The 22,321-nt window shown below is 40.4% G+C and overlaps 1 protein-coding gene across 7 annotated transcripts in view; it reads left to right on the plus strand.

Moving 5' to 3' along the window:
• Window positions 1-22,321, plus strand: part of NEIL3 (nei like DNA glycosylase 3) — a 79,289-nt gene that overhangs the window by 20,393 nt on the left and 36,575 nt on the right. For 4 of the 7 annotated variants that reach the window (XR_003794130.1, XR_003794131.1, XM_029226194.1 and 1 more), the window contains exons 1-2: window positions 7,065-7,168; window positions 16,167-16,294. Coding sequence is in view for 4 of the 7 variants with exons in the window: in XM_029226194.1 (XP_029082027.1) it covers window positions 7,091-7,168; window positions 16,167-16,294 (206 nt within the window). In the remaining 3 variants the exon portion in view is untranslated. Of the gene's footprint in view, window positions 1-7,012; window positions 7,169-16,166; window positions 16,295-22,321 lie in introns of those variants that run through there. The other 3 variants (XM_029226190.1, XM_029226192.1, XM_029226193.1) reach the window with 3 other exon arrangements.

Here is a 22,321-nt window from a genome sequence, read left to right on the forward strand (position 1 = left end):
TATTGAAGAAATTTTGAACTCAACAAAGCAAGGATATATTTTATCACCACTGCTATTCAGTATAGTACTGAAGGCTCTAACCAACACAATGGGACGAGGAAAATAATTAGCAATGATAAGACTTGGAAAGGAAGACATAAAACTGTCATTATTTGTAAATGATAAGATTACGTAGAAACCCCAACAGAATGAACAAATTAGTGCATCTAATGAAAGAGTTAAGTGAAATTGCCAGATACAAGGTAAACTTTAAAGATTAACAGCGTTTTTCGACACCACTGGTCTCAAAATATTGGTTCCTCTAAAATTTGATAAATGAACTTTAAAAAACGTATCATTCTTATCTTCAAAAAGCAAACCAACTCATTTTATGAGCCCAGTATGATCCCAGTGTTTATTTATAACCTGCAATTATGTACTTTACAAACAACGTAGTGTAGAGATTGACAGCAAGATTGCCTTGGGTTCAAATCTTGGTTCAGTCATTTACACCTGTGTGAACTTAGACAAGTTACATAACCACTCTCTGCCTCATTTTTCTTGCCTATAAAATGAGAAGAAAAAAAATTACCACTTAGGATATTGTGAGGATTAAGTGAATTAATACTTGGAAAGCATTTGAATAGCACAAAGTTGGTGTCTCATAAAAATTAGCTATTATTATTATTATAATTATTATTATAGAACTAATGTATTAATACATTAGGTACTGTTTGCCTAAAAATTAAAATGTTAAAATAAAAAATAAGTATTTATAGAAGCGCTAATATTTTCTTCTCTTCCTCAATCGGGTATACTTTACACTGGAGTCCAGCACCTTACATAGTAAAAACCAACTAAAAATATAAGAGAAGATAATATGCCACTCAAAATATCAACCCAAACTATGAAATCCTAGGAATTAGACCGACGAAGAAAACACAACATCTTCACAGAGACATTTATAAGATTTCTAAAGTTAATCAAATGAGACCTTAATAAAAGAAGGCATGTTAACATTGTAAAGCTATTAACGGTTTCCCATTTATCTATAAACTAAATGTATATATATAATCAGTATCTCAGAATTTGCAAGAGAACATGAAACTGATTTTAAATATAATGAAGTTTACACATTCATACAAAAGCTAATATAATTTTGAGAAGGAAGACTAAAAGTGGAAACTCATGAAATATTCAGACACATTATAATATTACAGGACTAAAAATAGTGTTGAATTGGTACCCGAACAGATAGATCAATGAAACAGAATAGGAAGGCCAAACAGACTTATGTACAAAGGATAACTGCATGTAACAATGATGGCATCATAGATAAAGGGCCTAAATGTAAACATAAATGTTTTAGTCAAATTTCCTGAGGGTAAGCTGCACAACGAACCATCCCAAGGTCTCAGTGGCTTCCAACAATAGTCATTTTATTTCTCCCTCACAAGTTTATGATCAGATAAAAGAACTTGCATTCAGTCAGCCAAAGGTAGTCCAGTGGCCTGTCCTGACAATGGTGTGGTGAAGTCTATTCCTTTATAGGGACACGTGGTAGGAATGGGTTAATAATAGTGATATGAAGAAGTGAGTGGTAATTAGGAATAATAATCTATCATAATAAAACTATAAACAAAGTTAATAGAAAAATGTAGGAAGGTATTTTTATGACATTAAAATACCTTGGACTAGAGAGGGGAAGCACAAATTGTAACGTAAAATACTGATAAATTCAAATAAGTCAAAAGTAAAACTCTCAAGTTTTAGAGAAAGTTCGCTGATGTATGATGGACTGGGAAAGGAAGTTAGCATTATACAGACATTATTTCCTGGACTATAATAAGAACTCGCACATACCAAAAAAAAAACTGTAGGTTTCAGGAGAGTAGAATTTTTTTTCCTGCCTCAATCACTGTTGTGTCTCCAGTGCTCAGATAAGTGCCTGGCAGTGTTGACACCTGCTTACTGTTTATTCTGCATCAAGATTCACTTCCCATCTGTCCTGTTCTCCGAGACAGATACATTAATTTCCTATTGCTGCTCTAAGTAGTTCATGTTTAGCAGCTTACAATAACACAAATTTATTCTCTAACTTTTCTGAAGGGCAAAAGTCCCACAGCAGTCTTACGGGCCTGGAGTCAAGGTGTCAACAGGGCTGCTCCTTTTGGAGGTCGCCTGCGTTCCTTGTTCCCGCCTCCGTCTTCAAAAGCATCATCCATCTCCTTCACTGACTGGGTCTGTCCTCACATTACCTTTTCTGTCTTTGACCCTCGTGCCCCCTCTTATCAGACCCTTGTGATTACACTGGGTGCACTCAGAGAACTCAGGATCATCTCCTCATTTCACAATCCTTAATTTAATCACATCTGTCAAATCCCTTTTGCCATTTAAGGAAACGTGTTCACAAATTCCACGGATTAGGTCATGAACATGTTAGGGTTGGGGGAAGCCTTATTCAGCCTGCCGCACCAGGCTTTCTCAACCTTGGTACTGGTAGCACTTTCTCGACTGGGTAATTAACGATCTGCTGTGGTGGCTTGTCCTGCGCGTTGTTAGATATTTAGTAGCATCCCTGCCTTCGACCCATGAGATGCCAGTAGTACCTCTCCCCCTAGTTGTGACCAAATGTCACCGGTTGAGACCCACTGCTTCACACCATTCTGGGGATCATTTAGTAAAGCAAAGCTAAGCATGTCCATCTCCTGCATAGAATTCTCTATTTGTTCCCCCATTACTTTCAACAGAATACCCATACTTCTTAGCATACCATCATCTGGTTTTCCATCATCTGGCTTTGCTGACTTCTCTCGGCCCCATCTGCCCTCACTCCCTATCCTCTTGTCCTCCAGATATTCTTGTGGTCCCCCCAAATATGAGGTTTTTTCACACCTCCTGGCGTTGTAAAATATGTTTCCCCCTATCTGCCTAAAAATCCCCTTCTCCTATCCTTTATGCAACAAACTTTTATTTATGTCTCCTCAAAATTTAGCGGAGATGTTGGAAAACCGAGGTCTCCTCCCTGTGTCTGCCGGGAGCACCCTGAGGTTACCTGTCAGCACGCTGGTGTTTATTTCCTCTTCTCGCTGCACTAGTTGGTGAGCTGTTTAGATCTCTGACTTATATCTGTATCCATGGATCTAGCACTCTTCCTGCAACAAATTAGGTGCCCAACAATTGCACTGCTTTTTGAATGAATGAATAAATGGCGGATTTCATGCCTCAACTTGAATACGCTCTCCAGTGCCTGAGACCGATGAAGAATATTGCTCCAAGATATTGACAAAAAATAACCTGCTTTTCTATTTCAAAATAGAAAATGAATTAATTCTCCTGTCCTCTCTTTTGGAGAGAACCCCTCACAAAGAGATTATCTGGGTTTTTTTATGAGTGTTTAATAACTATTTAGTTATTATTTTCCCCCAAATTAAGTTCATGCGCAGAAACTACCTTTGCTTACTAAATATGCTTAAATTAAGAAATAAATTAGAAAAATACCTTCCATGGAGAATCTGGCAAAACCAAAGCACCCAGTCCTAGATTTCACATCACTGTGAAAAGGCTAGGTATGTCAGGGTGGTTTCGTGAGTTACCCAGAAGCCCATGGTTGATTCTGCAATTTAGATTTTGACTTTGCAAGCAGAAAACTGTCACCTGGCACTTCCAGCCTTCGTAATGGAACAAAATCCACTGCTTTGCAAAGTCCCAGCATTTGGTATATGCTTCAAACAATGAAAGCGTCAAAAATGGTTTCTGCTGCTGTGCATTTTATTCTTCTTGTAATCTAACGTTAAAAGTTTCTCTTAATGGGTATAAACTGGAGACTCTTTAGTAAATACCACTGAAAACACCTGCACGTAATGTTCACTAATGACTGTTTCCTCTATTCAGAGCTAAAATTAAGAGGGTGTTCAGAGAGGATGGATGTTATCTCTCTACCTGTTAAATATATTCAAGTTATTTATGTAAAACACAGAAATTAACGAAATTTCCCCCGTGCTACATTTTGATCATTCCAACTAAAAATCTGCACACAGACCTTGTAAGGAGAAGGGTAAAAACAAAGTTTCATTATCCAGAATATGTTAAAACTTAATATGCTAAAGGAAGGTTTTGAGATTGCCTTTAATCCCCATATAAGGCTGACTAAAAGGTGCTTTTCCTCTAAACCACCATTTCATAAGTTGTTCCGAAAAATATTTGATTGAGGGCTAGTGTCATGTAAGTGATGTTGGTGAAAGCATTTGGCTAAGACCTTGGCTTGCCTGGTTGAATCCCAACTCTGTGACCTTGAGCATGTTACCTAACCTCTCCATGCCCCTCTCCGTTCCTTCATTTGTAAAGTGTACCTGGAAGGTTTCTTAGAGGGTATGCATTCAATTAGGACTTAAAAATTGGGAGAATTTCAGTAAACTGGGATGAAGACAAGGATACAAAAAGGTGAGAGTAACAGCATGAGCAAAGAAACAGAAAGTGCAGAGCATGTTCTGGGCAGAGCAAATCGAATTTATCTTAATTCCTTGAATGTGTAGTGTGTGTTTTCAAAGTGCTTTCATATATGTTATGCTATTTGGGAATTAAAACAAAAAAATCATGTGGAGGTTTATACGAAACGTATATTTTATTTTACATAAGAAAAAAGTGTGTTTTAGAGAAAATGAATGACTTTTATAAAGTCATCAAGTAATAAATAATGCTTAAGAAGAAATAGAGTCTATACCAGGGAAGGTTTGCTTGCAATGGTGAGATGACTGTTTATAAACACTGCAGATGCAGAGTGCATGCGATTTCACTCTTAATTGCATGTAAGGAAGGATAAAAAAGAGAAGTATCCAAAGACTCAGAGTCTCGTCACAGATAAACAAAATCTGGCTTGGCCTTGCAGGGGCACATCAATGATGTCTCTCAGTGTCTTCAGTGTTACTCCCCAGCTCTTACTCAGCTCTCTGGAGAATGGTAAACCTAATTCAAGTTAAAGATTTTATTTGATCCAAATGTGCCCCAGTACACAACAGCTAAAGAGAATAAGTTCATGATGAATCAATCAGATGAATGAAGATTGTGATGGCGTTAAAATATGTTCACAAGGTATTTGGTACCCCTCCCTTCCAGGCATAAAGCTTAATTCCCCTCCTTTACCCGTTGTGGGCTGTACCGAATGACTGGATTCTAATGAACTGAAGGAGTGAAGGTGTGGGTGTGCCACTTCAGAGACTAGGTAGTAAAGGCCATTACAGTACAGCTTCCTCCTTGCCTTCTGGCTTGGGTCACACACGGTGGGGATGTCACCTGCCATGTCAGGAAAACAGCCAAGCAACCCTATGGAGAGACCCATAAAATGAGAAACCAAAGCCTTCTGCCAACAGCTATGCAAGAGAGCCATCTCAGAAGTGGATCTCCCAGCTACAATCAAACCTTTAGATGACTGCAGCCCTGGCCAATGTCTTGGCTGTAATTGCTTGACAAGCACTGAGCCAGCACCACTGAGCCAGACCCCTGCCAACTTTTTGACCTGCAGAAACTTTGAAATAACAAATGGGACAATTTGTTAGGTAGCAAAAAATAATGAATAAAAAGGTAAATGTGAATAAGGTGTATGAGAATTGTTTTCCATCAAAGGGCAGAGATTATGACTGAATCTGGGTTGTAGGGAATAGGATTCTTCCTTGATTATTTAGTAACTTGACCTAAAGAGTAAACAACAATTAAACAAGAAGGGCTTCCCTGGTGGTGCAGTGGTTAAGAATCCGTCTGCGCATGCAGAGGAAACGGGTTCGAGCCCTGGTCTGGGAAGATCCCACATGCCTTGGAGCAACTAAGCCCGTGGGCCACAACTACTGAGGCTGCGCTCTAGAGCCCGCGAGCCACAACTGCTGAAGCCCATGTGCCTAGAGTCCTTGCTCTGCAACAAGAAAGCCACTGCAGTGAGAAACCTGAACACCTCACTGCAACTAGAGAAAGCCCACATGCAGCAATGAAGACCCAACACAGCCAAAAATAAATAAATTTATTAAAAAAAACAAAAATTAAGCAAGGAAGTACAAAGAATTCTGAACCTGATCCAGCTAACTTTTGACCACTAATCTCTCCCTACAGAAAGACTTATTACTTTTCAAATTTTTGAATTCAAGTCTTTAGTAATATATTCTAATTCGTCTCTACTACATATATTTTTCTGGTTTAACAACAGCAGTGGTATGCTTATTAAATCACTTATAAATTGACACTGTGTTCTAATGTGCTGTGTTTTAATTTTCAAAAATGATTCGATTTTTTCATTTTTTAAAAAAATTGTATGGAGTCCTTATCTTTATGTATTTACATGCACACATCCTTGTGTAAATTTGAAAAGCTATGCATTGCCCTCTGATTTATATAGAGCCCTGACTTTTACAAAGCAATTTCAAACAGCATTCATCCCAAAATAGAATTGTTGCATGAATTTGGGTAGGGTCTCGCTATATTTTAATATACACACTAAAATATATTTGGCATATAAGGCCACGTTTTCTAAGACATGCTAAACCTATAAGAGAAAAAGCAAAAGCTGCTTGTTCTAAAACCCTCCCCTGACTCCCTCTGCGCCCACCCACGTCCAAAGAGGGCAAGCAAAGGCCTGCCAGGCAACCTCGGATTTTAGGACAGAATAAGAGGATAAGGTACAAAATGTGGGTGTACAGAGCAGCTCAGAGACAAAGGCAAAACCTCACAGCAAAGAACAAGTTGGAGCTTCTGAGGTTCCAACTGCCTCCGCTTTTACGACTCAGCCCCGGTGGGTGGCTGATGGGCTGCGCCAGCGCTCACGTTTCGTTCCCGGAGATCCCGCGTCCGGGCCCGGGGCGCTGAGCCACTGCGCCTGCGCCCGGGAGCCCTGCCCGCGGACGGGGGCGGGGCTTCCGGGGCGGGGCCGGGCGCGCGGGAGATTTGAATCTCCTCGGGGCCGAGGTACGTGCTCGCGCAGACGTGAGGTTGCGCGGCAGTTTTCTCAGCGGGGCCGTGCAGCATAGTGGGGCACAGGGCGGCCCGGGAGATGGTGGAAGGACCGGGCTGTACTCTCAATGGAGAGAAGATTCGGGCGCGAGTGCGCCCGGGCCAGGCGGTGACGGACATGCGGGGCCGAGCGCTGCAGAGCCCAGGGGGGCCCGGCTCGCCGCCCTCGGCCTCTGGGGCTGCGGGCTCCTCACAGGTAAGCCGCTCCTATATCTTGCGAGGGGGCCAGCAAGGCGAAGTTGAATAAAAACCCCATCGGGTTTCCAGGGTCCAAAGAGTCATCTCTTTGCTCTGGCTCAGGCTCCCTGGGGCCCCGCGTTTCCGAAAGCTGACCTTGACTTCACCGGGGGGAGAAGGCCGTGCTATTGCGCCTGCGCAGTTGAGAGCGGCTGGGCCGGGGGCTGCTGGGCTAAGGCTGCCGTGGAGAGGCCCGGGCGGGGAGTGATGGAAGATGTTTTATTCCAGGTCGCTTAACTTCTTTACAGCCCAGCGAAAGGTGGTTCCTTCTGTGTAGAGCTGCATTTTCTGCTGTTAATGTTATCAGATCTCCGCAACCCCTGACGTGTTTTTTTCTTCACATTTTTAAGACAATAAGCTTTGTAGGATAAAATTCTAGCTTCTCGCTTGCCTAATATTCTGCAATTGAAAATGTATCACAACTAATATATAATTCTGAAATTTCACATAGAAGATTTAGCACCAACCTTCCCACTCAACTTAATATTGCCGTCTAATGAAGGGGCAGCGAAACCCATTTTGGTTCCCTTAAGTGGATTTATTGCTTTTTAAAGGAAATTGTAGCACAGCTTCTTGCCACTCAGGCATGCATTCCAGATGGTGTGGTATTCATTTGGTAAGAATTTAGAACTTAGAACTAAATTAGAATTTAGAATTTAGAACTAAAAATATTCTGATTAAGCCATCATGCCTTAAAAGCCTTTTAGATGTACGGATGATTGTATTTCATGGATGCATGCAGTATTGCGCTGTACTTCAATTTCTCCTGCAAAGCTTCATCATAGCCTTTGGTCCTGGAAGAAAAAGTTGCCTGCTATGAAATTAGCATCTGCTTACAACTTGAAAGAAATGAGGTTCTAAGTCTGAGAGAATAAATTTTCAAACTTGGAAAAAGAGTTAGTTTTGCATCTCCTTCCAGTTGCCAGTGTATTTTATTTATTTTTGACTTTATATGTCACTTAGTACTCTGCACCTATTCTTTTATTGTAGCGTTTCTCTCAAAATCATTTCAGGGTACCACAGAGATGGATCTTGAGTGGTCTCTTAAGAATATTAATGTTTAGAAAAATGACTCATTCAACAAAATTTTGAATACTCAAGGAACCAGGGGGGAACAAAAACTAACAGCATCTTGTGGAGTCTATTCTTTAGTTGGGAAGATACACAGACATTCATTAAGTAAGAACAGAAAGAAACATAAATTGATAACTTCTCTAAAGAAGAGATACATGGTTCCATAAGAACTTACAGGAAGTTCAGGGAAAGCTTTGCTGAGAAAGTAACAGTTAAGCTGAGGTAAGTTAAGGTTAAGTTAACAGTTAAGGTGAGGAAACCTGAACTGAAGGTTGGCAGGCGGAACGCTTCAGGCAGAAGAATAGCAAAGGAAGAGAGCTGTGCATACTTGAGGGATCGAAAGAAACCTGGTGTGGCTGGAAAAGAGAGGATGAGATAGAAGGAAGGTGGTTTGAAATAAGACAGGATTGGGATTGGTGAGTCGGAGTCAGATGCTGGGGATCTTTGTAGACCTGGGTAGGGACTCTTCATTTTAGGAATAATGGGGCTCTTTGAAAGGTGATAAGATCCATTGACACTTTGAAAAGATCACTCTACCTTGCAAAGGTAAGAAGAGTGGAGGAAAGGCAGGGTAGATGCAGCTTCCTCAGTTACACGAGGACTGTAGGAATCCCGGGAGGCCTGCCTGGACCTTGGAGGAGGGTGCTGGGGGCAGAGATGAAGAGAAGGGAACAGAGTCGCTATTTTGGAAGTAAAGGCAGTAGGGCTTGGTAACTATGGCATGACATGTTACAGATATCATCATTGACGTCATTCAACAATAATATATTTTGTATTAGGTCTAAAACTTGCTCCCGAGGATACAAAGATGAGTTAGATAAACTTCCTTCTGTGAGAATCCCACTTAATGTTTTAACTAGACATCACCTCGTTGGTATTTAGGCCCAAACAGCATGAACATTCCCTTTAGTTTGTGATTCTCTTTAGTAGCAAGGCATAAAGTGCTTTTGAAGAACGGTTGCGTTTCATTTCGTTACAAGAAATAATAACCCAATGATAAAGGATTAACCTGATACTACAGAGGAGGAATGTGAAGCTCAGAGTGAGTTTAAATAATTAAGTTGCCCCAGATCACATGACTAGGAAGGGGTGAACCAGGGTTTGACCTCCCTGCTTTCAGACTCCAAAGCCTACACTCCTAACCATAGATCCCCTCAGTTATAAACAGTTCAGTAGGAAAATGGTGGATTCATTGTCAGGAACACCATGTTGCTCAGCATATAGTGGTGATTACTTATTAACCAGTGAAGTGAGACCTTAGGTTTTTGTCTGTGTCTGCCACCATTTTTAGTCTTGTTCTGTTTGGTTGATTCTCTTACCTAATCTGATAATCCTAATGGCTACCGTTCCCATGTTCACAGTGCAGCCTGATAATATAATGCACATGCTTAGTCAATGTTTGGGCAATTAATATCACTTGGCAGCATTACTAAATGAGCTATATACCCCTTAAGTAAAAAGCCTTGAACATAAAGCTGTTATGCTTAATACCTTGACATAAAGAGGTATTAAAAGTTAGAAAAGGTCTTTATGATTGGGATCTCAGGAACCTGGTTCTGTGGGAACTGGCTTTGAAAATCAATATGGAATGAATAATCCCTTTGTGGTTATTGGGAACATTCTAAATATTTTGCCATGGCTTCACTTTCTGGGCCTTTGATCTAAAAAAATAATAATCTTTATCAACATGAAGGGTTCTTTGCATTTTAGAGGGTTGTTCGATCCATAGTAAACTGCATCAGAACATGGTAGGTTGTCACAGATCTCTGGCGTGATCATTACTGTAACAGGTAATGATCCCGTGTTTTCTGGGCCTTTATGCCAGAGTTAAAGCTATTTAAAGGCGTCTGCTACTGGCTTGAAGTCATTAGTTTTCACAAGGCAGCAGTTGAAAAATAACTGCATACAATCTTCTTTATATTGCAGTAAACAGGAAAAATACAAAGGAGAGTTAAAGAAATACTAATTATCTATTTAAAATAAATGATTTAAACTCCAGATAATCATTGTACCAAAAAAAACACCTCCGTAGCTACCGCCATAATGAACCAGTTACTGTGGCATATAGCCTTCCTCTTTGCTGCAGTTTGACAAGTCCATAGAGAACACGTTTTAAGGCACGTCTTCCGGTGACAAGCGATCCTCATTGAGAAGAAGAAAGGCTACAGCCATTCGCTAGTCCTGCACGCGCTGTATCATTTCTCTGAGTTTTGATCCACTGTCTTGTCAGCATAAAATTATGCACCTCTGTAAGCACATTGCATAAAACTCTGTTGGAGCTTTGCAACCTTATGGTACAAAGCAACAGTGGAATGTAAATGAACATGTCTGGTTAATGAGCTGTGAAGAGTCAATCCTCCGATTTTAATTGTTGGGTGGATACAGTATTGTAGTGAAATTGGTATGTAATCTGCACAAGTTTTCGATCTCCTTTCACAAAACAGGACAGGAAACAGTTTACTTGTATTCATTTCATTTGAAACATGATCCTCTGGCTACTCCGTCACTCCTTAAGGTTCGATACATGTAGCTAGCTCTTCCTACCCTTCTTTTTTTTTTTTGTGGTACGCGGGCCTCTCACTGTTATGGCCTCTCCCGTTGCGGAACACAGGCTCCAAACACGTAGGCTCAGTGGTCATTGCTCACGGGCCCAGCCACTCCGCGGCATGTGGGATCTTCCCGGACCGGGGCACGAACCCGTGTCCCCTGCATTGGCAGGCGGACTCTCAACCACTGCACCACCAGGGGAAGCCCTCTTCCTACCCTTCTTGATCTGCCCTTCACTGTGCCTGGAGCAGAGCAGGCGTCTCATAAACATTTGAATGGATGGAGAAGAGCAAAGTTCTGAATAGTGCAAAAGTAGTTTTGATGAAGGATTTAAAAATAAATGCAGTTCAGAATCTTTCTTTATGAGTATATGTTTTGTTATGTATGTTAAATGGAAATTCCTATTACAAGAAAATCATGAAGCCACATAGTAAACGTTTTCCTCCCTCCTTTCCCTTCTTCATAGTGGGGGGAAAGAATCATAGCTCATTTTTATTGCCAGTATGTAAAGGAAGGAGCTAATCCACAGAGATTCGTTTTCCAGCCAAATGAAGCTTATTTGTTTACATCCATAAAGGGGTTTTAAAATTGCATTATAGTACTTGCTTACCTTCTTTAGTGGATACTGATAATGGTTTCACCTTAATGACTCAGGATCATTATTATCAGCACTCAGCATTATATAGAGTCATGGAACAAGGGTCAACAGAGAACAGATAACATACGGATGAGGAAACTCAGGGAGATGACTTTCCATGGCCACTGGAGCTTTCACCAAACAACGAAGTATTGGGGGTGATGTAGAGAAAAGGACATATGATTATCTTGATTTTGAATTCCAGCTCCTTTGTTACTTCCTCAGCTGGAGGTGCTTATAACTTACATCTTTGCTTATTTGGTCAGGATTAGATTAGAGGACATATAAAACTCTTAGCTTAGTGCCTAGCGATGTAAAGTAAACGTCCTGGTAATTGTTTGTTCCTTTTTCTCCCACATCAGGGCTTTCTCACCAGACCCATTTATCAGAGGCATGATCTATTGCCTTATGAAGGGGTGTAATCTTTTGGTGCCCTCATATTGTGTATAAAGCATTTAGCCTCTGAGTAAGCGCTTATAGCCTCTCCTCTTACAAAACTGTAGAATATATTTTGATGAAAGGACCTAAAGATCTCTATTTGGGGGCTTAGAGACCATTTTAAAACTAGGTTCTTTGATGGTCTAAATTGGTAGAGAAGTGACTTCTGATTACTGAAAGTGTCGTTGTATTAGGAAAGTAAAGCATGCGGGAGACAAAAAGGAGGACAGACTATGAATGTAAATATGGTATTATTTTCTTCCTCTCTGGGGAAAATATGTAACCGCACTAGAGCTGAAACATTTATCTATGGAAAAGTCTTATCCTGTTCTGAAAAGTTCATCTTCCTTGTTCACCCATGGATAGGCAGGGTAAATGGTAATCAGCACAATAAATCACGTGCTGTCTCTGAAGATGTATGTTGTTTTGACGATTTCATATTAAGCTACTTGAAAATGGGAACGTGAACCCTTCTCAATCATACTTCAAATTGTGGCAAAGGAGATTTTCCTCTCTATTTCAGGGAAAAAAAAAAAAAGGATGAAATGTTCAAATAATACTGTAATAGGATTATAAGGGCCCAAATGAGAAAGCCACGTATATATTGGGCCATTGTGTATAGTTACAGCAAAAATAATAGGCTTGTGGAAATTAATTTTTGAATTTGTCTGGACAGCTGAAGTTTATACAAAGAGGTGATAACCCCAGATTCCACAGTAGGGCAAGTGAATATCTTGTAAATCTTTGGTTTATTGCAGAAGCCTTTCCCAGTTTGTACACAGGCGCTCTCAAAATAAATGGGACAAACCATCACAGGTACACCAGAATTTCCCCTAAATGGAGTTTTTAAAAAACAGTTAAAAATATATGCAGGTGCTTGAGATGGGCGATTATAAGTTGAATTTTTTATTTTGCCCTGAGTATATTATCTAAAGCTGATTATTTTAGAAATGATAGTGTACTGGGAATCAGGGGATTTGGTCAGGTGCTCACGTGATAGACAACAGGATAAAAAGATCTTTTTGTGTCACCCCAAAACCCAAATAAGGTATTGGAATAGATGTTTTCAAAGCAGCCATTTAAATGCTAAGTAAGCATCTTAAATAAAAACTGGGACGGGCTGGGACTGGCTGCTGAAAATACATTAATCTCTTCCTAAACCTTCCCATAAAGTTCTTTTTACTTTATGGGAAACTCTGGTAAATATAGTATTTTACATCCATCTAGCTTTTGGTAGTCATGAGAATTTGGTCCTCCTATATTTAAGCCTCACTCCATTGAAGATAATTAGAAAATAAGAGACTAGGGTGTTAATAATTTTCAAAGGAGATAAAAAAGGTGGTAGAGTAGAAGTTTTTGCCAAGAAGCCTTGGGAAAGGTAAAGCAAGAGGGGGATGATGGGTGGGGAAGACAGCAACCCTGTGTTTTAAAGCCACACTCAGTTTTAAGAGGGGAAGAAGGAGGGATCTGATTAATCCCACAGATGTTTCCTGAATTCCAGGCATTGTGTGAGGCTCCCAGGGATATTAAACACCAGAGTTACTTTTCCCCAGGAGCTTATGGACAAATAAGGGAGAAACACAAGTCACAGACAGATCTTCATTTAGTTTGTTAAGTCCCATCATAGTGGTTGGTGAAAACACTGTGCTGGGTTTGGCACTTTGAAAACCTCAAGATGATTCCTCTTTCCAGTGGGGAAATTCCAGTATCAGAGAGAGGGACACACAATACATGTGAGCAAGGAAGAGGTTATATTAACATGTCATTTTAAACCCAAGCACCTCATCAAGTATTAAATAACGAATTCTGGGACTTCCCTGGTGGTCCAGTGAATTGGCACTAGAGTTCATCCAAGAAAGAGAAGAGGAATCAGAGGCAGATGTTCTGAGGACGTGGTGACATGTGTCCATAGTTCCTGATGCTAGAATCTCCCATGGGTTTTTTGGGGGGTTTTTTGTTTGTTTTTTGGTTCGTGCAGAACTGCAAGGCTGTCACTATTAATTACTCCTGTGCATTCGTTCATTGGTCGCTCTAAGTCTGTGATTGATTCCGCAGTTCTTATTTTGCAAAGGAGAGATGTAAAGCCAGTTCTCTGAACTTCAGGCAGTTTGGGAAAGTTTGGCATTGGCTGTAGCCATTACAACTGTGAATGGATTTAGTGGAAGAATAGTGTCTGTTCATGCCTTCATCTGCTTGGGCTGCTATAACAAAATACCACAGACTGGGTGGCTTAGACAACAGAAATTAATTTCCTTACAGTTCTGGAGGCTAGAAGTTTAAGACCAGGGTTCCAGCCAGTTGTTTCTGGTGAAGCTCTCTTCCTGGTTTGCTGATACCACTTTCTTTTCACATGGCCTTTCCTCTGAGTATACAGGAGGAAGAGAGTGTGTCCTCTGGTGTCTCTTCTTATAAAGATACTAATCCTATTGGATCAGGGTCCCACCCTTATGACCCGATTAAACCTTAATTACCTCTTAAAGGCCCTATTTTCAAATACCGTCACAATGGGGGTAAGAATTTCAACGTAAAGAGTGTTGGAGGGGACACAATTTAGTCCCTAGCAATTTGCAATCTTTTTTTCTTCTTTTTAACATCTCTTATCCCTTTATCCCTTTGAGCTAAATACTACAGTTGTGTCTTTTTTTTTTAACAAGGACCAATTTAGTCAAATAAAGAATAGAATGAACATATCATCTTAAATATATAGGATGACATGTCTGTAAACCAAAAGTCTGAGAGTCACTGAATGGTAACATCCTAACATAAGTGGAGGGAAAGTTGTGATTTGCTCACAGACAGTATCTAAAACTGTTTTATCGTTTTATGATACCAGTATACATACTGCCCAGCTTAAGAAAAAGAGCATTATCTATGTCATCATTTTCTATGTCATTATGTCATTGTTACTTGGAAGGCTAGTCAGTTGATTTCTTTTAAAAAAAAATGATAGGTTGGCAGGGCTTCTCAAGGGATATCTAAACTCAGCCCATTCCTTTCCTTCACCTGCAGAAGAACTGAGATTTTATGTTTATAATTTCCTTGATCTTCTTGATAATGTTCAGTTCATATGTTGTAATTCTGACACTATGTTGTTTGGTTTTGCTTGCTGATGGGGGAAGGAGTAGTGGGTTTCTTTTTCCTTTATTCTGAACATTGCAGTTGGGGAGGGAGAGAGGAGCAGACCTCAAATCAGATCCCCCTCCTCGGGGGGACCCCAGGCTTTATCTCTGATCCCCCGTATCCCACAAGACCATGAAATTGAAGCGCTCATTCCTTATGTCTGGTAAAATGCCTTTCTGATAGAAGCTGGCTTCTTACCTTTGGGGTTCTCTCTCACTTTTACGTGTTTTTTTTGTTTGTTTTTAATTTTTTTTATTTTTTTGCGGTACGCGGGCTTCTCACTGTTGTGGCCTCTCCCGTTGCAGAGCGCAGGCTCAGCGGCCGTGGCTCACGGGCCCAGCCGCTCCGCGGCATGTGGGATCCCCCCGGAACGGGGCACGAACCCGTGTCCCCCGCATTGACAGGTGGACTCTCAACCACTGCGCCACCAGGGAAGCCCTTTACTTGGTTTTTGACCTCTTATTATTCCTTACTGGCTTACAAGTCAAAATGTCTTGTTTCCATATTTTATCCGCCATTTTTAGCTGTTTGTATCTGAATGCTCTTCCGAGGACGTTGGCTGCACGTTGGAAATGAAAGACTCTGTGCCCTAGTTTTTAGCTTTAAAACGTTCACATCATTTTTCTGTGCTTTTCATATGCACAGAGCGATATGGTCCTGGAAGAAGTTCATTTTGATTGTGTGCCAATGACTTTTTTTCCACTTAATTTTTATTTGGCCTCTCTCTTTTTATTATTTATTTATTTTTGCGGTACGTGGGCCTCTCACTGTTGTGGCCTTTCCCATTGCGGAGCACAGGCTCCGGACGCGCAGGCTCAGTGGCCATGGCTCACGGGCCCAGCCGCTCCGCGGCATGTAGGATCTTCTCGGACCGGGGCACGAACCCGCGTCCCCTGCATCGGCAGGCGGACTCTCAACCACTGCGCCACCAGGGAAGCTCTGGCCTCTCTCTTTTTAAATGACTGCCTAGTAATTTGACAAAATGTATGTAAACAGCTGATTACGTTACTCGACTTGTTGGAGGTTATTCTTCTCATTGGATGTACCTGGGCATGAAGTAATATAAAAACCTTAAGAATTAAATTATGATTTTTGTTTCGAGTTTGTGTGTGTTTACATATGTGTATGTATTTTCTCCTAGGCTGCTGCACTGAATAATAATAAAGATTCCAGCCAGAATTTCTTGAGACTGTTTAATGGGTACATTTATAGTGGCGTGGAAACTTTGGGGAAGGAGCTCTTTATGTACTTTGGGCCAAAAGCTTTACGGTAAGGTAAATCTGTACAGTACGTCTTATCTCTCTATGTTTAGAGATGTGTAGGAGGCTTTTCTTGCAGTTTGCTGCATGTCACATTTAAATACATAGAAAGTACTCCATTTTTAAGAGAGCTCTAATACAAGAGGTTGAGATTCTATCATGGAAAGCAATAAGCAGAAGAAGAATAAATTGTGATGTCATCGTTCCTTGGAGGGTTAGTCAATTTATTTCTTTTAAAAAAAGATGACAGTCTGGCAGGGCTTCCCAAGGGATATTAGAGCGTTACAGCTCTGTTTTGCCCCTCCTCAAACTCCCCGGGGTGCTCTTTTCCCTCTAATTTCCACCAAATATTTATTGCATTTAGCGACATTATTCTCTTTATATTTATGACAGCTCCTCATTTGGTTTGAATGTCTCTCTAGATTTTTACTTTTTTCTCTCTTCCTTCTTCCTCTGAAGCCTTGTACGGAAAGGGAAACTTATTTATAGATTTCAAAACTTTCCACAGAAGCAACCGGTTCTCTGCTGTCTCACAGTGCTTATGGAAATTCATTGCTAACACACTGGTTGACTTAATGATAAAAATGTCGAAATGTATGTAATCACCTATCTAATTTTTGCAAAACATACAAAAAAAGGCCTGTGGATTAATATGTCTGTCAAATCTGTCTTCTCGGAGTTTAGCCTAATCTGTTGCAAACTGTAAATTTGAATCTTTATTAATGTTTTCCTTAAGATATTACACAGTGTTCACCTGCTTAGAAGTTCTGTTACCGGACCCCATGCTTCTAAGTGAAGGTGAATAATGGTTGCAAAGAGATAATATGACTCTATGATTGTTGTTTATTGCATCTCTGCATCTATTGCATGTTTAGAGTACTTCAGACTTTACGTGATTGCTTTTCCTTTGACGCGGTCTCTTCATTGCCAGCAGCTGCTGTCCCTGGACAGCGTTGTCCCTTCATGGTCTTTCTCAGCCTGGAATTGATAACATCAGCTCACGCCTCCCGGTTCAGGCAGCAGTGATCTACTGCAGGCTACATTATTGTGGTAATAGATTGATTGATGTGATTGAAAATTCTTTGCTCCAAACAGAGTAGGACACAATGGGATCCATGTAAGATAGTTGAAGACATTGATATGTTATTGATTCTCTGTTGTGAGGTGCAGATTTATTTCTATAGCACGAGAGGGAGGTTTTTATCAAGTGTTCTCCACCAGACTGATAAGGGGGGAATCATTTCTCAGTGCAGCTGTCAGCAAGTGTTCCATGAAGTTCTAAACAAGGGCAGCTGTTTCCTCAAACTAAGTAACTAGTACCGTCCCTGGCGAGTACGTGTCTCAGTACATGGATGGGGACCAGTGCGATTCCTACGGCCTTGACTGCTATGTGATGTAACAGTTCAAGGTCATTGGCAGATCAGCTGTTTGAATATGAAGTGAACAATCTAAAATCACCTGTATTCCCTATCACAGTTTAACATCAGTTAGGAAAATGCTCTCCTAACCTGTGCTTCTTGGGAGGATGGATGACAGTGTCAGAGAAATGGGGTCCTGTGTAAGGCTGCAGGTCTGTGAGCGTGAGATAGAAATGTAGTCTTCATTTCTGACCTCTGTTTCCTCCCCACCAGGCTGGTCTGCTCTTTAGAAAGCCGATAGTAGGAAACATGCTTAATGATCACAGTTTTCCCTCAATAGGCAGCTTCTCACAACTAAAATTGCCCATGGATTTAGTACATCTTATAGGCCAGGCCATGAATCTTCCTGGGATTCATTTGTTAATGAAAGTAGAATATAGGCCTAGCCCTCTGGAAGAGAATCTGCCATGTAAAATCCACACTTCAGAAAGATACAAATTAGACAGTGACTATTTCTGTTGCTAAAAGATGTATCAAAGTGCTCAGAATAGTGCCAGAAAACAATAAAAATGATTTGGTGTACGTTTATTTTAGGAGCGTAGATGTGGTGTTAGGTGTGATTAATACCTATACTCTTTCTGAACACTTTACAGAAGCTCTTCATCTGTAACAAAAAAAAAAGAGTCATGTTTAATTTTTTCTTAAATATGTATCAAATACTCATTAGAGCAAACTGAGAAACAATGAACAAACAAGAATAAATTTATACCTTCACAATCCCACTACTGAATAGAATCTCTATTAACCATGAGTGCATGTATTGCCGGTACTATGTGTGCATGTATTTGTAACTCTGTTCACCCAGACATGCCCATCCTACAAGCTGCTATTTTCAGTCAAAATGAACGCAGCTTATATCGTGAACTTATATATATATATATATATATATATATATATATATATATATATACATATACATATTTTTTTTAATGAATATCTTTTCTAAAACACTTTGGTGTTTCCAACTTATGGTTTATATGACTCCAATTGTTTGCAATTACATGCATACTCAGAGACCAGAAACTGTATCTGAAATATTTTGGAGGCTTTGCCATTTTATTGAAGCATTATACATAATCAGTTTTGTAATTTATTGGAGCTTGAGTGATACGATCCTCTAAAGAGAAATGCAAGAGATAATGCGACAGTTCTTTCTGGTTTGCTGAAAGGTCTTTAAGGAATTCATGATACGCTACTTATAAGAGGGTTTTAGAGCTTAAACATAGTTTTGTAATCTGTCACATAACATGTTAGGAAAAGTTGGAGTGTGATAAGGACTCCAAATGAAATTTTATACTTTAGAGTAGTGAATACCTACTGTTTGTCCAACATGCCCACTTGTCTTTTGGGGACAGCATTTCCTCTGGAAACTCATCATCTGGTCACAATAACCAAAGAATTCAAGTTGAATTTAGCATAATCTTACTTAACTTTCTCGCCCACGTAGTCGGTTGGGTCAGCCCAAGTGCTTTTGTGAACTTTCAAAGCTGGAGCTGTGGCGGATTAGGCTCTCGGTGATGGAGGAAAGCTGGGGCTGTGAGGCCTTAAGACTTGTAAGTGGGCGTTGGCTTGTCCAGAAAGACAAGGTGATGGAAAATACAGCCAGCCTCCATAAAGCAGAGAGAATCCCAGAGGCATTTTAGCTCCTAATTCCCTCTGTTGCTAAGATCCAGCCACATTCTTGCCTTTCCTGCAGTGTGATTCTTCAGCCTTCCTAAGACTCCATAAGCTACCAAATATCCCTTAATGCCTAAACTTTTTGAGTTGTGTCTCTGTCACTTGCAATTTAAGAAAACTGACCATTAACGTAATCTACAGGAAGAAAAATACATATTTTTAATTTTTTAAATAGTAGCTTTTATCTTGTATTTCAATTACCATAATGCTTTCATGCGTAACTGGAGAAAATATGGAAATCTTTACCACAGTCATTTACGTTCCCTTCTGCACCCGACAGCCTACAGGGTCACTAGTTCTGCCGCTTTCCTTTTCTTGCTTCTTTTCACAGTACACATCATTTTATTGCATTTTTTCCCATATTTTAAAGTAATATATAAGCCAATTGTAAAACCTTAAGATAGTTCCAAAATATCTAAAGGAAAAAGTAAATACCACCCATAATTACTACTGTTAAAAAGAAAACACTCAACAGTTTTTGTAAATATCATAGATAAAATATAAATTGTATATATACCATATATAGTTTATGTTACATATGCATGAATTATAATATGATATTGCATGTTATGATTTTTATATAAACAGGAATTTTAATTTATATTTTTCCCTTTTACATAACATGCGTATTGCATTGGTCAACGTCAAAATGTACATTATTATTTTTAATGTGCACAAAGTGTTCTACTCTATGGATGTATCATCATTTTTTTAGTCAGCTACCTACTGACTACCTACCCTGCATATTCCTGTCCCTAGGGAGTCTCTCCACACTCAGGTCCCCCAGCCCTCCGGTGGCAGACTACTGTTGCCTGTTACTCAGTGAGAGAGGTTCGTGATGGGGAAACAGAGGTTCTTGTTTCTTCCAGACCAGCTTTAATTTTGGGCAGGCCCTGAGCATGTGGGCCTCAGGGCTGCAGTTTTCTCAGAGCTGCTGCCCCTCTCCTCCCTAAGGCAGCCGTGCTTCCTTCGCTGTGTGGGTGGCCTTAGGTCAGAGAGTTTCCTTGCTCTCTCCCATGGGACTGGTGCCTGGAGTATCACTGCAGGAGTCTGCACCAAGGTTGATTCCCTGCCTCATGCCTAGAGGCAGATGGCTTTTGCTTGGGCTCGTTCTGAACAGCAGTGCACTTGGCCTGGGCCTGGAGGCAGAAGGGTTTCCTTCCCTCCCCAGTGGCAGACTGCTTGCTTATCCTTGTTACCTGGCACAAGACTTCCTCTGCCTGCAGGTAGTTTCCTGTTACTCCTTCAGGAACGGACAGCTTTTTGTTTGTACCTCTCTATTGGCTAGAGCATCTTAAAACTTTCTAAGACCTCTGCTTCATGTAAGAGGCATGTTCAAGAAGCAAGGAGACAGGGTTTCATGCAGGCAGGTCCCACGTCACCAAGGGTGGCTGTTTCAGGTCCCCTGCCATGACTCACATCTTACTTGTGGGCAGCTAACTTGTGGATGCCCGTGGGAAAGAGCTTACAAGTGAGGGCACACTCTCCTTGTGTCTGGGGCTCCAGAGATCCTAAACCGTCATACTAGCCACACTATTTAAAAGTTTGTTGAAAATATTAGCTGTTTTCTTCTTATCCATTTCTACAGTAGCTGTCTCTTTCTCCCGTACTCTTCCCCAGATGGAATAACTTGTGTGTCTGTCTTTCCACAGAGGGGCTTGTCACTCTTTGGAATTTATTTCACCTGGCTGCCTGCAATGTCTTGTCTCTGATGGGCTCAAGAAAATTTAGGATTTTGTAAATACTGTGATTTTTCTCTCCTTATTAGGGTAGGATCCATATGCACTTTTAGCTTCTATATCTTAAGTAGAAGCAGAACTCCCTTTTTCCTTTTCAGCATGGTTAAGACCATTTCTTTCTTTTTATAACCTCTTTCTTTGAGTTCCCAGCATAAGTTTTACAATCTTTATATTCAACTGTTTTACACGCTAGTATCCATATGACGATTTTGACCACGTGATAATCTTCATAAGCAGTTGCCTCGTCTGCATGTGTGGTTGTCGTTAATCTGAACCTGTGACAATACTGTCGTTGATGCTGTTTATGTTTGGTTAAGGAGGTTCAGGTTATTCTGCTAGTGATAACAGGAAGAATGTGGCTGGTGATTAAAATAGTATCGGGTCTTATTTATTGATTTGTTTTAGGCAGTTATTTCTAACTAGAGGAATTTTCTTACTATCACTTCAGTTTTTAGTTTGAACATAATTTTTATATTAGAATTTTGGTTGCAAGCGACAGAAGCCCAACTTAAACAAGCTTAGTAATTATTTATTATAAGAATATGGGTGTCTTTTGATACCGGAAGATAATGCAGTCAGGCTTCAGGTAGAACTGGAAGCGAAGGCTAAACGCTATGAGGACTCTGCATTTCTCGATTCTGTTCCCCGCTGAAATCTCCTGTCGTCTGTGTCTCTGCAGACAGGCCTCTCTTGGCTTTTCTGGTGCCCATGTCAGGACACATTACCCTAGACAGCTCCCATGATAGGTCTCCCAGTCCTAACAAGGAACTGATCTCTCTGTGTCCCGGATAAACTCCTCAGGAAAATGCTGATGAATCCAGCTTGATCCAGGTTTCCATTCCTGAATCAGCTGTGTGAAAGGCACGGGATCAGAGGAAGGGACAGAGGCCACTCCCGGCTGGGCCTAAAGCCCGCGGTGGGCAGGCCGTCATGTTATGCAGCGTGAATGGTCTCAGGTAGCCAGTTGGATTGGGAGTGGATGGAGCTTGAGAGGATCAAGAGATAGAAATATAACAGTACAGGTATTTACTGTGCCTTGAAAATTTTCATGGTACTGATATGTTTTTCTTAGTTTAAGATAAAGGGTACTTAATAATAAACACAAAATTCATTGGTTTATTGGGGCTCAGTCATCATAACATTTTTCTATTTCATAAAAATTCATAAAAATAAAATTTATTGTAAAAATAGTTATTTTTATGC

The sequence above is a fragment of the Monodon monoceros genome, unplaced genomic scaffold (assembly GCF_005190385.1).
Source record: "Monodon monoceros isolate NGI ecotype Baffin Bay Population unplaced genomic scaffold, NGI_Narwhal_1 Super_Scaffold_17, whole genome shotgun sequence".
Taxonomy (NCBI): Eukaryota; Metazoa; Chordata; class Mammalia; order Artiodactyla; family Monodontidae; genus Monodon; species Monodon monoceros.